This window comes from Eublepharis macularius, chromosome 1 (assembly GCF_028583425.1).
Source record: "Eublepharis macularius isolate TG4126 chromosome 1, MPM_Emac_v1.0, whole genome shotgun sequence".
In the NCBI taxonomy this organism is placed as follows: Eukaryota; Metazoa; Chordata; class Lepidosauria; order Squamata; family Eublepharidae; genus Eublepharis; species Eublepharis macularius.
In genome coordinates, this window is record NC_072790.1 from 119,530,447 (window position 1) to 119,544,331 (window position 13,885).

The 13,885-nt window shown below is 41.1% G+C and overlaps 1 protein-coding gene across 1 annotated transcript; it reads right to left on the reverse strand.

Annotated features, from left to right (window-relative positions):
- Window positions 1-676: 676 nt before the first annotated feature.
- On the reverse strand, window positions 677-7,329 carry LOC129326082 (p53 apoptosis effector related to PMP-22-like). Its single transcript, XM_054974197.1, has 3 exons — window positions 6,891-7,329; window positions 2,848-2,991; window positions 677-1,978 (listed from the first exon to the last, which is right to left on the reverse strand). The coding sequence occupies exons 1-3, from the start codon at window positions 7,087-7,089 to the stop codon at window positions 1,761-1,763; spliced, it is 561 nt and encodes a 186-aa protein (XP_054830172.1). The 5' UTR covers window positions 7,090-7,329; the 3' UTR covers window positions 677-1,760.
- Between the last annotated feature and the right edge of the window lie 6,556 nt (window positions 7,330-13,885).

Consider the following 13,885-nt stretch of genomic DNA (forward strand, 5'->3'; position numbering starts at 1 on the left):
GTGTCTTTAGACTTGCAGCCTATCACTGAAGTCTTCCAGGGCTTTTATCAAGTTTGATTGATTGAACAGACCACTTGTACCTCCAGCTGCACTTTTCCTCACAGCAACTGACTGTGCAAGTGCCTTGATGGGGTAGGGGAGACAGATGAATGCACAGGTAGTGCCCCCCTCCTGATGCTCTGATGCACACTTCCCCCTTTCGTCCAACGGAGTTAATTTGGTGGTATAATATAAGGGTTCTCTTCCCTTCAGCTCCAACTGGTAGAATACCATTAAGGAAAACAAGATGTTGCTGGCCCAATGGTTGCCTGCTGCCATTGTGTGGTAAGGAACAAAATGAAACACACAAGCTTTGGGGTGGGAGGGTACTGTTAGAATTGCATTTCCCGGATTTGGTTCCAGAAGCCACTGAAACGAAACAGCAATTTCTAGGTGTACTTCTAGCTCATTTGTTTCTTTTCGCCCACCCCTAGTTATTACCCCAAAATTGTGTATAATGGTGTCTAGAATTTTCCCAGCATCATCTTTGCAATGTGGGCAAGAAAAGTGGTACAGGAAGCTGTGTAAGTTGAATAGCCCAGGGTTGCATTGGACAAAGAACCATGTTTGCAGCCATTGTCTGACTGCTTCTGAATGTGCGTTTCCACACTACAGACAAGAAGTAAAATATCAAAAATAAAGCTAAATAAATTTTGTTTTTATCTCTTTAAAATTCAGTTTCCAATTGTCAGTGTAACTAATGCTCTATAAAAGCAAACTGCCACCTGCTTCACCCATTTACAACTTCATAAGACGTTATGCACGTAGAATCTATGTACAGTGTACACTTGATCTTTGTGTGTTGAGAAATTCTCGTGTTACATTAAACACATATAGCTGAACATGTGATACACACCCCACATTTATCTAGGTACTAGTCCCTGGTTTCATTGGCCAAGTGAACATGCATTAGCTCTTTCTTACAAACAGATATATGAATGTACAGGCAGGATGTACATGCGTTCACTGTTACATGTGAATGGGGCTAAAAATACCTCAGAAGAAAAGTATTTTCCTGCAATATACAAGCATCATATATAGAAGGATATAATATTTATAAATGTCAAGGGCTCAAATGTTTAAATAGCTCAGTCAAAATATCTGGTTTGATTTTAATATACTAGACAAAATAATTATTTCATTACCAGAATGTTGATGTCATTGAGGCTTTTCATAAAGATACCCAGATCCCTTGACTAAATAACACTGCCACTGACAAATTATTTCTTCTTGGCATATCATATTAAATTCATTGCCTGACATAAGAAATCTACATTTATAATAATGTGAAATTTATAATAATGTCATAGGCACAATTCTGTTGTACTAGTGACAGAACAGGTTGGGTTCAACACTTAAATTGCTTCAGGGTCATAAATTTAATCTTCTCTACCTCAAGAAGACAACTGTATTGTGACTTGCTCATAAAACAGAAATATACAAAAAAAGTGTTATTCCTAGCCCCATCTGGGGAGCTGCAGAAGAAGTACAACAGCACAACTAATTTACATCAAACATAAAATGAGAATTATTTCTTATTTTAACACATCTAAAATGTCCTTAAAGTCATTTTTTCAAAGTATGAACTCTCTCTACTGCTTTTTATTTCTAATAATGTGTGGCTAGGTGAGTGTTCATGGGGATACAAGGGAGGGTTTTAGTCAGTATGCATCCTTGGAAGCCAAACACACAAGGAAGCAAAAAGGTAGCCTTGCTAAAAGTTATATATCAGGATAATAATAAGGCTTGACATTGCCCAAAATATGGTCTTCATAGAGAGGGAGGCAGCAGAAGAAGAATCCGAGACCTATTGCCATAATACACATGGTCCATCCAAAGCCATAGGACCAGTCAAACTGATAAACCATATTAGATGGAGCAGGAAACTGTTTTGTGCACATTACTGCATAGATGACAAGGCCCATTAGGGAGAACACAGCTGCAAAAGAGAGGGAAAAATCAGTAAGTAATAATAGAATTCTGGCAAAATTTATATCAAAGAAGTATGATATTCTGAATTGGATCCTACTGCAGAATTATCAAGACAGATCATATCAAACATTTAAAATTTAGTAGATCAACTCATATTGCTGTAGGAGCGTGCAAGCTTTGAACTGCACAGAAACTTTCACTGGGAAAAAAGAAAAAGTAGGACTCGCAGATGCAAAGGTTCCATCAACAAATACTGGTCTAATGAAGTTTATCATATTACTATTTTTAGTATCTCATCCTCATCTTACTTCCAAGGGTGATATTTAGGAAGAGTCTATCTTCTGTTCCCATACTTTTCTGGATTCATGTGATTCCATTCAAATCACTGGAGTTCAGTCCAATGGCACCTTAGAGACCAATAAGATTGTCAGTGCATAAGCTTTTAAGAGTCAAAGCTTCCTTCTTCAGATACAAATATAAAAACATTTTTATTCCTTGTCCCATTTGAAAAAGGGAGCTTTGACTCTGGAAAGCTTATACCATGAAAAACTTGTTGGTCTCTTGGACCCAAATCCTGCTGTTCTATTGCAGACCAACATGGCTGTCTACCTGAAACTATATAATTTAAATTATTATTGCTATTAACAATTAAATGGATCTATGTACCAGGAACACTTTGTTTATAAATGGTATACATGACTGGACCTTGCTGAATTTTGTGTGTGTCTCCCTCTCCCACCTGACATGGAACACGTTCTAATGCTTACTTGCTTTTTAAAAGTATACAATATTTTCCTGCACTCAGAGACAATTACCAATGTCTCTAAAGCCAAATCAGCTGTGCTTCTCTTTAAAATAAACTGTACATAGTCTTACCAGCAACAAAACACAGGCCTCCTATTCCTCTAATGAAGTTGAAACGCAGTGTAGGAATGGCAAATGCAATGATGGACAAGGCAAAACAGATACAGACGAGTACAAATCCAACCAAGAATGTGCCCGCTGCAGCTCTTCCCCAAGCTGAAATACAGATATAAATACAGTGACACCAGCTCCTTCATCTCCGGTATGGTGAGAAGATACTCTTTTGTATATTATAGACTATCAAGTAAAGAAGGCAGGTGTATGTGTGTGTATTTGCAACCTAGAGACATTTCATATATGTAGTTATTTGTCATCCCTGTTTGTACAAACTGTAAAGTAAGATTAGGTAGATGCACATTTTTCCCCTCAAGAGACAGCTTAAAAGAAGGATTACTCCCCATGTGTGTACACTCATTTTACTTTGCCGCTGGTTCATAGATTTTGTGGGGGAGGGTATTATTTCAAAAAGCTGCAAAACCTGTTTATCTGGTGATCTAAAAGAAGTATGCACATTACAGAAAGCAACTTTCAAATCATTTTTGGTTCTTTAAAATAGTTTTAAAAATAGTTTAAAAACTATTGTCTGTCTCAAGATTTAAGATCTTATTCCAACAGCTATCCAGATCCTTTTGGATTGTACATTGAAAGAAAAGAGAAACTTATTTTATTTATTTTAAAAAATTGTATTTTATTTTTATTTATTTATTTGGATTTTTATTCCACCCATTTTCCACCCAAATTGGGTCCCCAAAGCAGTGAACATCAAACATTAAAGCATTTAAATGTAAACAATAATTCAATTAAAACGTGTAAGCAGATATAACACTGAAAATCAGGGTGGAAGCCAATATCAGGTATTGGGGGTATGCCAAATCAGGGCTGCCAAGCCCCCAGGTGAAGTCAGAGATGCCCCACCATGAGCTCTCATTGCCCGCCACTACTCCAACTGGCAGCAGGGGATATTTTTTTTTAACAGTGTGACAATATCTCTTCAGAGGAAAACCTAGAAGTGATGGTGGGTAGCTCTAGGAATTGCCAGAAAATTATAGAGTTTCCAGAAATTCCTTTAGCTACCCACCATCACTTCCTGGAAGTGATGTTGTCACACTCATGGAATGAATCTAATATGAATTCTGGCACAAATAATTCCAAATGTTGGATGCATCCATAAAATGCCTTCGCAAATGGCATAGCCTTATAGAGCTTTCTAGAAACCTCCCAGGATGATGACCAGCTTTACTTCCTCAAGGAACACTTTACTTCCATATGGGGCAGGGCGGAAGGCTGTATTAAAAGAAAGAGGCTATAGTAGATAGCAGGTAAGGGATCCTGAGGATGGGGAAATTGACTAGAAGGTAATTATCAACCAAGTATATTTACTTAGAAGCAAGTCTTATACCTGCAAGCCGTTGTACCCGAGCACCAGCATAACGTTTTTGCTGTTTTTCTCATGGCAAGGCTTATTTTTTTAAACCCACAAATGTGCACTAGCAGTTGAATTTGCTGGGGCTTTTAAGTGGACTTCCTCTTTATAAATTGTTCACTTTTACCTAAAATTCATAGCTATCTACAGAAAACACCAGCAATGGAGAGACATAGAATTTTCTTGTATATACACATTTAGTATTCAGGTATTGTTGGGCATTTCTCTCCCTACTCCTGTTTTTTTTCATTGTTTAACCATAATAACTGATTAATGATTCGGTTCCAATTAGGGATGTGCGCTTCGGGTTTCCGATTTGGGTAAAATACCCAAATCAGGCCTGATCCATAAAGATTCGGGATATCTGATGCTGGCCCCGATTCGGAAATCCCAAATCAAAGCTTTCCAAAGCATTCATAATGCTTCAGAAAGCTTCGGGGCTGAGTTTAAAGGACCCTGCCACTGCTTAAAAGCAGTGATGGGGCCCTTTAAACATCAACCCACCCCCCGCCCAGGCCCCTAACCCACCCCCAGCCCCCCACCCCCTGCCCCCACTTGTCTTGCAGTCAGCGGCAGCAGTGGCTCCAGCCCTCCCTGCCACCCTGCGGGGCCGCAGAGCGGCGGCGGAGGCAGAAAAAGCCCTTCCTGCCCCTCAAATGGCTGCCATGGTGGACATTTGAGGGGCAGAAAGAGGCAGAGGAGGCGGTTCCAGTCCTCCCTGCTGCCCTGTGGGGCTGCAGAGTGGAGGCGGAGCCGGCTCCAGGCCATCACAGCTGACTTGCTGCTGCCACACTGCCGCTGCCACCATGGCCCGCCACCGTGGTGGCATGGCAGCAGCCCACTGCCCAGCTGATCACCCTCCCTGACAGCCAGGTAAGTGGGTGGGGGTGGGGGTGGAGGGATTGCCCTGGGGGGTGGGGGAGTTGCTCCTTCTCACTTAGGTATGCTCAGAATATTTATGGAGCATACTGAAGTGAGTAAAAATACCATAATTCCGAAGTGGCTTGCCACTTCAGAATTATGGTATTTCCGAATTTTTTCCCTGCTTCGAGTAAACCCGAAGCGGGAAACCCAAATCTTTTCGGGCTGCACACCCCTAGTTCCAATATGAAATTAAACAGAAATGGCAAGTGCTATTTCCTTTAGATAAAGGACGGAAGAAACAAAAGTCTGTAAAAAGATGTTTCATTGGCAGCCTATTTTAATCATAGCCTAGTGACTAAAACTGGAGGCTCTGTGGTATTTAATTGTGATATTGAAAAGTGGTGCTAAGCCAGGTTTAACATTTTCTTGCCCCTAAATGTACACATTAAGATGTGCATATTCTAGCATTCTAATTTCAAAAAATACAAGGAAGTTGAGGCTCATGACCATAGTCTTTTACCCATAGTGATATATGTCTTAAGAACTTTAAATTGTAGTTAAACTGTTATCTTTTTGAAAAAGTCACTTATAATACAATAATAGCAGTACCTTAAGCCAAACTCAAACAAGTCCTAAAGCCTAACCTATGCTGTAACATTGTTGTAGAAGAACCTTTTACATCTGGACTGGAAGTTATTTGGGAATTCTACACACCGCCCTGAATTCCCACTAGGAAAAGCCAGGATATGAATACAACAAATAAGGTGTGTATTATAGCCTCCCCCGAAGTATGCCACTTCAAACAGTTACAGGTTACACACTTGAATGTTCTATCATGTAAAACAAATGCAGACCCATTTTTTTTAAAAAAACAGCAGATAAGGAAGAAACATTGTCCTTGTGATACTTTTCCACACACAAATTTATTTCTATGTTGGAAAATATTAAATTATGCAATTTTTTACATGTGATACACTGGAACAAGGACTCTATAATACTATAAGCAAAGTTCTATGCAATCAAGTTTCATTGCCTATTTTTGTTTTAGTTTAGTTGGTATCTCCATTTTCACCTGTAGATATTCCTTGGCACTCAGAAAAACAGCAGAAGGATGTATGAGGGCTTGGTCTATATTTTTGGAAATCAAATAGATCCTTGAAAGCTTATTTAAACAATCATTTATTCAATTAGATAGGTCCAATTTTTTGTGAGCATAGCTGCCTTCTTTCTCTAGCCTCCTGGTCCTTCAGGGAGCTACTCCTCAAGAGCAAGGGGCCCTCAAGAACTGTGTGGAATAGTGTGCAGTAGCCTACAATGGGAAGGGGAAATTAGCAGAAATCCCCCATCCCCCCCCCCCACACATTATTTTGGGCTCACTCCAAAAGGCAGCTAAAGGCTCTTTATGAGCTCTGCTCCTCTTACAAAAGTTTGGATCCAACCATTTTTTAAAATAAACATTTGTCACAGAAGTTGACTTTTGAAATTGCTAAAACATATTTTCACTGGCTTTTACAATTATTTTATTTAAAAAATCATAAAACCCTAAACATTAGAAGACAGCCTTTGGAGCTATTGCCACTGTTGGTAAAATGGGCAAGAGCGGTCAAGGACAGAGTAGCAGAAAAACAAAAGCATTAGATTTCTCCAATGTTTGTCAACAATACCTCTGTACCTGCTACATCATTTTCTAATACCTGTTATCACTGTGGCTTTATGAGAGTGCACATTTTATCCAAGGAAGCACAGCCAGCAATGCAACAATCCTTACCGTAATTCATCAGAGACATGCATGTCCCATCATCCAAATAACACATGTTCCACAACGAAGCACGGCGTGTAGGTGGGTAGGTTTGAGAGGTTATCCAGCACCAACCAGCCAGAGCAATGATGCCAAAGATCATTGCTAAACCCAGAAGAAGAGGCAAGATCCATCTGCAGCGGGTATAATCCAGGCCGTACTTAACCATCTTGTTTTGGGTTTTCTATGGCTTCACTAGCAAAAATAAAAAAGGATCTCTTTTCTACTCAGTAACCTGGTCAAAATAAAGGTTTAGAGAAAGCTTGTGAGATGGTTTGAGTTTGTGAAAGACGAGGAAAGAAGCAGAGAATGAGACAAAAGAAGAGGCAGAGAGCAGCTTTGTGATCACTGGAGAACTCCACCTAAATTTCATGAGCAAGTAACTGCAGTAACAACTTGTTGAACTGGAAAGAAACTGGAACCTCTTTTCTTGCCAGGTGATAATTAAATTAAAATGAGATGACACACCCACTGCCATTAGGATTTAACCTTTGCCTGGCTGTAAAATTTCACAGCAAGAGCAGCACAATATTTCAGGGAAGGGAGCAAGGGCAGATGGGAGACCACCAAGAAAAGCTGAGCGGCTATGCAGAGCAAGGCAATGACAAACTACATCTGCTCAAAACCCTATAAGGAGTCACCATGACTTGGTTGTGACTTGACAGCACTTAATTACTAGTTAATACAATATTATTTATCAGGTGATATTATTACCTTTATGCCATTAAAAGCTTCAGCTGCCCTTTTCTACATATTAAACCTCTGTTAAAAGTACAACACTTTTTTCTGTGGCAGCCCTAGAGAACAAGAAAAGATAGGATAATGTTTATTTGTGAATAGTAAAATTAGCACAAAAGAGCTACTAAATAACTGACGGAAGTTGACTTCTAGTACATAGAACCAAAATTAGTGCTAGAGTAATATCCAGGAGAATATGATATTTAGGGAATATTTAGACATTGGTATGAATTTTATACCACTTAATTTATGAGAGTTGCCACATGCTCACCTTACACTAGTTTTTCTGGGTATTCAGTTTACAAAGATAGATTCTGATATGGCCTTCTGGGGATCTGCACTTGAGGGAGCTGAACCAAATTGATTTCTGCTTTTCTTGTCTGCTCTTGGAAAATGTCGTGTTTCTGTGGCAGGCTTGGTGAGGGGGGAGGGAGACATACCAAACTTGCAATGTTGGGATGTTAGAGGAGGTTGTTGTCTGCATCATCTTTTACTTTCCCTTCAATGATTGGATGCAGTTATTTGAGTGTTAAATATCATGTGTGTTGTTGGGCTGAGTTGTTATGGAGCAAAAGTATTAGATGGGGAAAAGGGCTCTCCACAGAGTATTTCTGGTAGCCACTGCAGCGTTCAGTTGTTTTCTGGCCCGGAGAGTAGGCAATGGATTCTCAGAGAGAAATTAGTGTTTCCTGAGTGGTAGTGAGATGCCCTTGATCTACTTCATTCTACTTGCTCTGAGAAGCAGCATTGATGCCTGCGCTATGTATTTGCAGCTGGTACAAAGCCTCTGTGATTGCTCTGTTGACCAATACCCCAAGGACAACAATCACCAGTACCTGTGTGAACCACAAGAGGTACAGCCAAAGGGTGAGGCAGAGACTTTTTGTGCTGGCTGGTATGCATGTTCTTCATTGCTGGTGGGTATACCCCAAAAGCAGTAACTGGTGGGACAATTTTGTTCTCTGCATCTGACACAACCAGCAGTGGCTGAAGAACTTCTTGATGACCCACCATACCATCATTTCTAAGAATGCTTATACAATGAACTGTTGGGTGTTGAAGCCTTATTGGTAGAGGTGGGCACAGACCAAAATAGACCAAAATTTGACACGGACCAGCCTGGTTCGGCATTTATGAACTGGAGGGTCATAGGACACATGTTTTCCACAGACCTGAAAACTTTTGGGCCGGTTTGTCAGTCCAGTGGTCCATGCCTTCCCTGAGACTTTCCTGCCTGCCAGCTGAAGCAAGGCACAGGGTTAAAGCACCCATTTCCATGCCCCTCACAAGCAGCATGGTACTGGGCACTGACGGGTGGGGACTTCCCTGTATGCCAGTTGAACCAAGGCATGGGGTTTAAAGAGCCCATTTTTGTGTCCCTTGCTTGCAAGCAGCACAGAAACAGGTGCTCTGCCACTGGCTTCAGCTAACAGGCAGGGGAGCTTCCTCTTCAGCCGACTAGCTGAAGAAAGTCACTCCAGGTTGCAAAGCGTCCTGTTCCCCATAGCTTGCAAGCCACAAGGAAAGGGGTGCTTTAACATTTAAACCACATTGGCTTGCCCAAGCTGGCCTGTGGGGACTCCCCCACAGGTCAGCTGGAGCAAGCCGAGGAAGGTTGCAAAGTGACTCTTTTCCTGCAACTTGAGAGCTACACAGAAAGGGGCACTTTAACTTTTAACCCCCCCCCCAGTTTGCTCCAGCTGACTGGCGGGGACTTCCCCGCCTGCCAGCTGAAGCAAGCTGAGGGGTTTAAAGTACCTGTTTCCATGCCCCTCACTTGCAAGTAGCACAGAAATGAGTGCTCCCCCATAGGACTGGCTTCAGCCGACAGGCCCCTGAAAGTGACAGACCATGGACCGACAAACTGGTCTGTGAACCCGGGCGGGTCCATGAAAAGTTCATGGTCTGTGAAATGCGATAGACAACAGCCCAACAGCACGTAGTTTTTTCCTGGTCTATGCCCACCTCTACTTATGGGAGAACACAGAACACCCATGACAGGATGTTCAACTATGCAGTGCTTGGAATGTTGTGGAATGTACATTTGGATGTTTGAAAACCCTCTGGTGATCTCTGACAGCCAGGCTGGCTGTCTTCAAAGAGAATGTGGTCATAGTGGTCACAGCATGTGTCATTCTCTATAACATATACATGGTCAAGGGACATGCTGTTTCTTTGGAATCTGCTCCACCAGAGCCTCTTACTTTGCCAGTGAACAATATTTCCTTTGAGACCAATGATAGGCACCATTTGGACGATGGAAAAGTTGTAAGGAATTCAATTGCAGTGAGTGCTGCTTTAGCATAGTGGTTAAGTGGTTGGGTTGCATATTAGTGCTCTGCTAGTTCAACTGCTACTACTGTCATGAACTTTGCAGGTGGCCTTGGGTATGCCATTTCTCTCTGCACCAGCTCCCCAACTGTATTGTGGGGATAATAATAAAACTGACTTTGTTCACCATTTTGAGTGTGCCACTAATCTGTCTAGAAGGGTGGTATATAAGCACTATATTGTTGTTGTTGGAGTTACAGGGCTACTGATAATTCAAATGATCATTTTAGTTTTGAGGGATTAGATGCTGCAATTTATTTTAATGAGCTAAGAATTATTGCATCCTTTGTGCCTTGAGTCTTACACAACTGAGAGGGAATCCAGGGTGTGGTGTGTATGTGGGAAATTCTCATGTTAAAAGGATATTGCATAGCCATGCAAAAGTAAACTTGGAAGAGGTGCAGTGATGGGTGGTTGGGGCTTCTTAGGAACTGTGCAAAAATAAACCTTCCTGGTAACCACTGGTATACTAACTCTTCCACAAGACATCAACTTGTCGCATTCTCAGGCAGTCCACTCACTGATTTCTTCATTGGAGAAAAGGGTAATGTAGTGGAGAAATTATAAAAACACATTTATAGAAATTATTCATGGGGATAATGAAAAAGGAAATTCACAAATGCTTACAGTGTCATTTCTTGTCAGACTTTAATTTTTGGTTTCTTATGTATCTGTAGCTAAGCAGTGTCCAGAAACATGGAGGAGCGGTGAGGTGGAAAACATTGGAAAGACAAAGTAGAACCACAAAAGAAACCAGGACCTTGACACAAGTGTACACAATAGTGTTATCACTGATCTGCATTTTCATCCACAGGAAAAAAGTCAGTGCGAATAATACTATACGAGTGGATGTGGAGGGATTTCAACAGAAGACAACACTATGTCCTTGAAGTGTAGGCAAATGCCACATTCAGTACAGAAAAGGAAAAAAATCCATCTTCACTACAAATGTTCACTTACAGAGTAGACACTCCTGTTACGTTCAGGGAGACAACTTAGGGTCACTGTACACGTTACTTCTTCTACGAGTTCTCCACAGATCCAACCTGTGCTTTGTGCAGACACATGTCAGCTCTGGAGATTGGCTTCTTTTAAAAATGAGAGTGCATATGGGCTCAGAAATCTGCCGCTGTGGAGGGAGACCTGCCTTTCTCCAAAGCTTTTTCGCCCATGCAAAAACAGTATAGATGAGAGATATTTCTCCATTTCTGCTGCTCCACATGGAGGTATTGTGTGCATGTGCGGAAGCAGAAAGGGGAAAACTTTCCCTCCCTCAGCAGCAGCTTCCCGAGCACATTGGCACTCTTTTTTTTATAGAACAATGCACTGCATTGTTGAACAACTCAGAATGCAGGGAGAGGGGAGGGCAAATGGCAGGATCATGGCTGAAAACGATGTAAATATTCTATACTTCTGAAAAAGCTGTCTTAACTTCATCAAGAAAAAAAATTGGGATATAACCACAGAGAGAAAAGCTGGGGGAAGATTGGTTCTGCAGTGGACGCAGTCTTTTCTCATGCAGACAATTTTTGATAATTTGAAGCAATTTGAGAACTACGTCAAAGTATTTTGACCATGCAGAAAAGACCCATGATAAATTTTATTAAAGAATTATAACAGATGGGAGACTGGGAAATTCTGTTAGAGAGTCCATAGTTTCCCCCGTTTCATAGATGAAAACAGACAATGCCAGCTCCAGTTTTGGGCTGTCAAGTTCATTGAGCCTTCTTAAAATGTGAGGTGTAAGACCATGGATCCTGTCCTGTCACCCCACTGTGGACAACATTGCCCCCCCCACCCCATCAGACAGATTACCTCAGGCAGTGCTGCATTGTGATGTCTAGGAAGGTGTCTTTTGCTTGATTTTAGTTAAATGTAAATGCTCATTTCTTTATAATCCCATCTTGCAAGAAACTTCATTTATTTTAGTACTACTTTTGTTATGCTGTTATTTTTAATTAAAATGCTTTCCTGTGTGATTTGGAAGTTACCTTTGGAGTTAATTTTTCTCCATTGAAAACTCCTTTGAAAAAGTGGTTCATCAGTTTTGCAAGGCTTCTTTCTGCTGCTTTTGGCCACCCAGAAGCAGACATTAGCAGTAAACATTCCAGGAGAAGAAGGAAAAATACTAGCAGTGAGTAGCATGGGCAGAAGCGCTGTGGGATGGTCAACAGGTGGATGGTAACATGTGTATGAGTAGAGAAGGGTAGTGGTGGCTACATGCTGATCCACAAACCATCCAGTCACAAGAGGTGCAGAGTCAGAAACTGGCTTTTATGGGTCTGGTAGGCAGTGGACAGTGACAATATGTCTGTGGAGAGGGAAAGTAGGACTCCACATGGGCTGTGTGAGTATGCATATGATGTTTCCAATTGCACTGTTTTATACTGTTTGAATATGCATTTAGTAATCTGCTGAAAAAGTCTGAGCTGCATGAGTAGCCAAACTGCCTAATGAAAAATCAGCCATTGGTGAGTAGAAAGTTAGCTCAACTAGCAGATGCTCAAGCATTCATGTAAATACTTGAGTTATTCACTCAATGATTTGTTTTCATGTAGTTTTTATTTTTCTTTTCTTCTCTCTAAGATGTTAACACTGCACTCCTGAACTTGCTTACACCTTAGAAGGGTGTAAGTCTACTGAGAATGGACTTAGAAGGGTGTAACTCTACTTAGGGCTACACTATAAAAGCTCAAAATGTTCATCACTTAATAGAACAGCAGGCTGGGCATATAGAGCTGTAAATCAATCAGCAACATTTATTCTGGCTTGGCAGTTATATGGTAGTGGCAGAAGTGATTCTAGGAGGCACTAATGTATGACAAACTTTTTAAAAGGTTTCTCCGAATCTACCCTATGCCCATTATGTCCAGTCTGCTCTCCATACACAGCTCTTTAAGGAACAGATTGATGGAAGGAAAGTCTTGGAAACTGGAAAAGGGGTTAATAATCCTTAAAACATATTGTCAAAATGTGATATATTACAGAGATGTAAATTACTGAGAAGGTACATTTATTATGTGATTTGTATTGGTTGCATTATTTTCAGCTGTACAATGCTGATGTGTTTGAAAATACAATCGGAGGTTCCTGAGCAAAATTGCAAGAGACAATTTGGAAATTCCTATCTTAGTCCTTAATTCTTCCCTTCCAGGATTCTAAGGACTCAAGGACTTGAGCAAGCTAATCCCTCCCCTACTCCACCCCAATCCCTGCAATTCCCTTTTATTGATTCACCTCCGGAGCATATTCAGTCATCATAAGGCCTTATCAGAGCATCTCTCTCTGTGTCTGTTAATTTAGAAAGCAGTATTTTTATGCCTATTCGGGTAATCCCTGGACTAGGTTGAATCATCTCCCTTATCTGTTGAAGTGCTCCAGAACCTGACAGTTATTCTGCTGCCTTACAGTCTGATTTCACTCCCCTGGGTAGCGAAGGCAGGAAGGACAGCTCAGGGAGGCAGAAAATTAGAGTATGTGCCTGACAGGGATGTCATTCAGGCTTCAGCAGAACAGTCAGCCAACATTCTTGTCAAACAGGATCATTAGGCATTTCTGCCTCCCAAGTGCTTCCACTTTCTACCACTTACTATACTGTATTGGAGGTTTTGGAATGGCTATCTGACTCAATATAAACCTAGGTCCTTGTGTGTGCCAGCTTTGTTTGTACCCACTAAGAGGCAAACCAGGCAGGTGGTAGGGGGTGTAGGGGATATGTGCAGTATTGAATTTAATAGAGAATTGCTGAATTAAGGGTGTTTCTGTACAGGTTATTTGCCTCGAGCTTGAAATGCTTGTTTCAAGCAATTCATAGAGAAGTATGATGCCTCAGAAGTGATTTAACACCATTGCATCAACAGCAATTTATTACTTTATTTTTGTCCTGCTGGCTGCAG

Coding starts and splice junctions, on each gene's coding strand:
- LOC129326082 (XM_054974197.1), bottom strand. CDS start 7,089: ATGGTTAAGTACGGCCTGGATTATACCCGCTGCAGATGGATCTTGCCT. Junction 2,992..6,890: donor CATGTCTCTGATGAATTACG/GTAAGGATTGTT, acceptor TCTGTATTTCAG/CTTGGGGAAGAGCTGCAGCG. Junction 1,979..2,847: donor AGGCCTGTGTTTTGTTGCTG/GTAAGACTATGT, acceptor TCTCTTTTGCAG/CTGTGTTCTCCCTAATGGGC.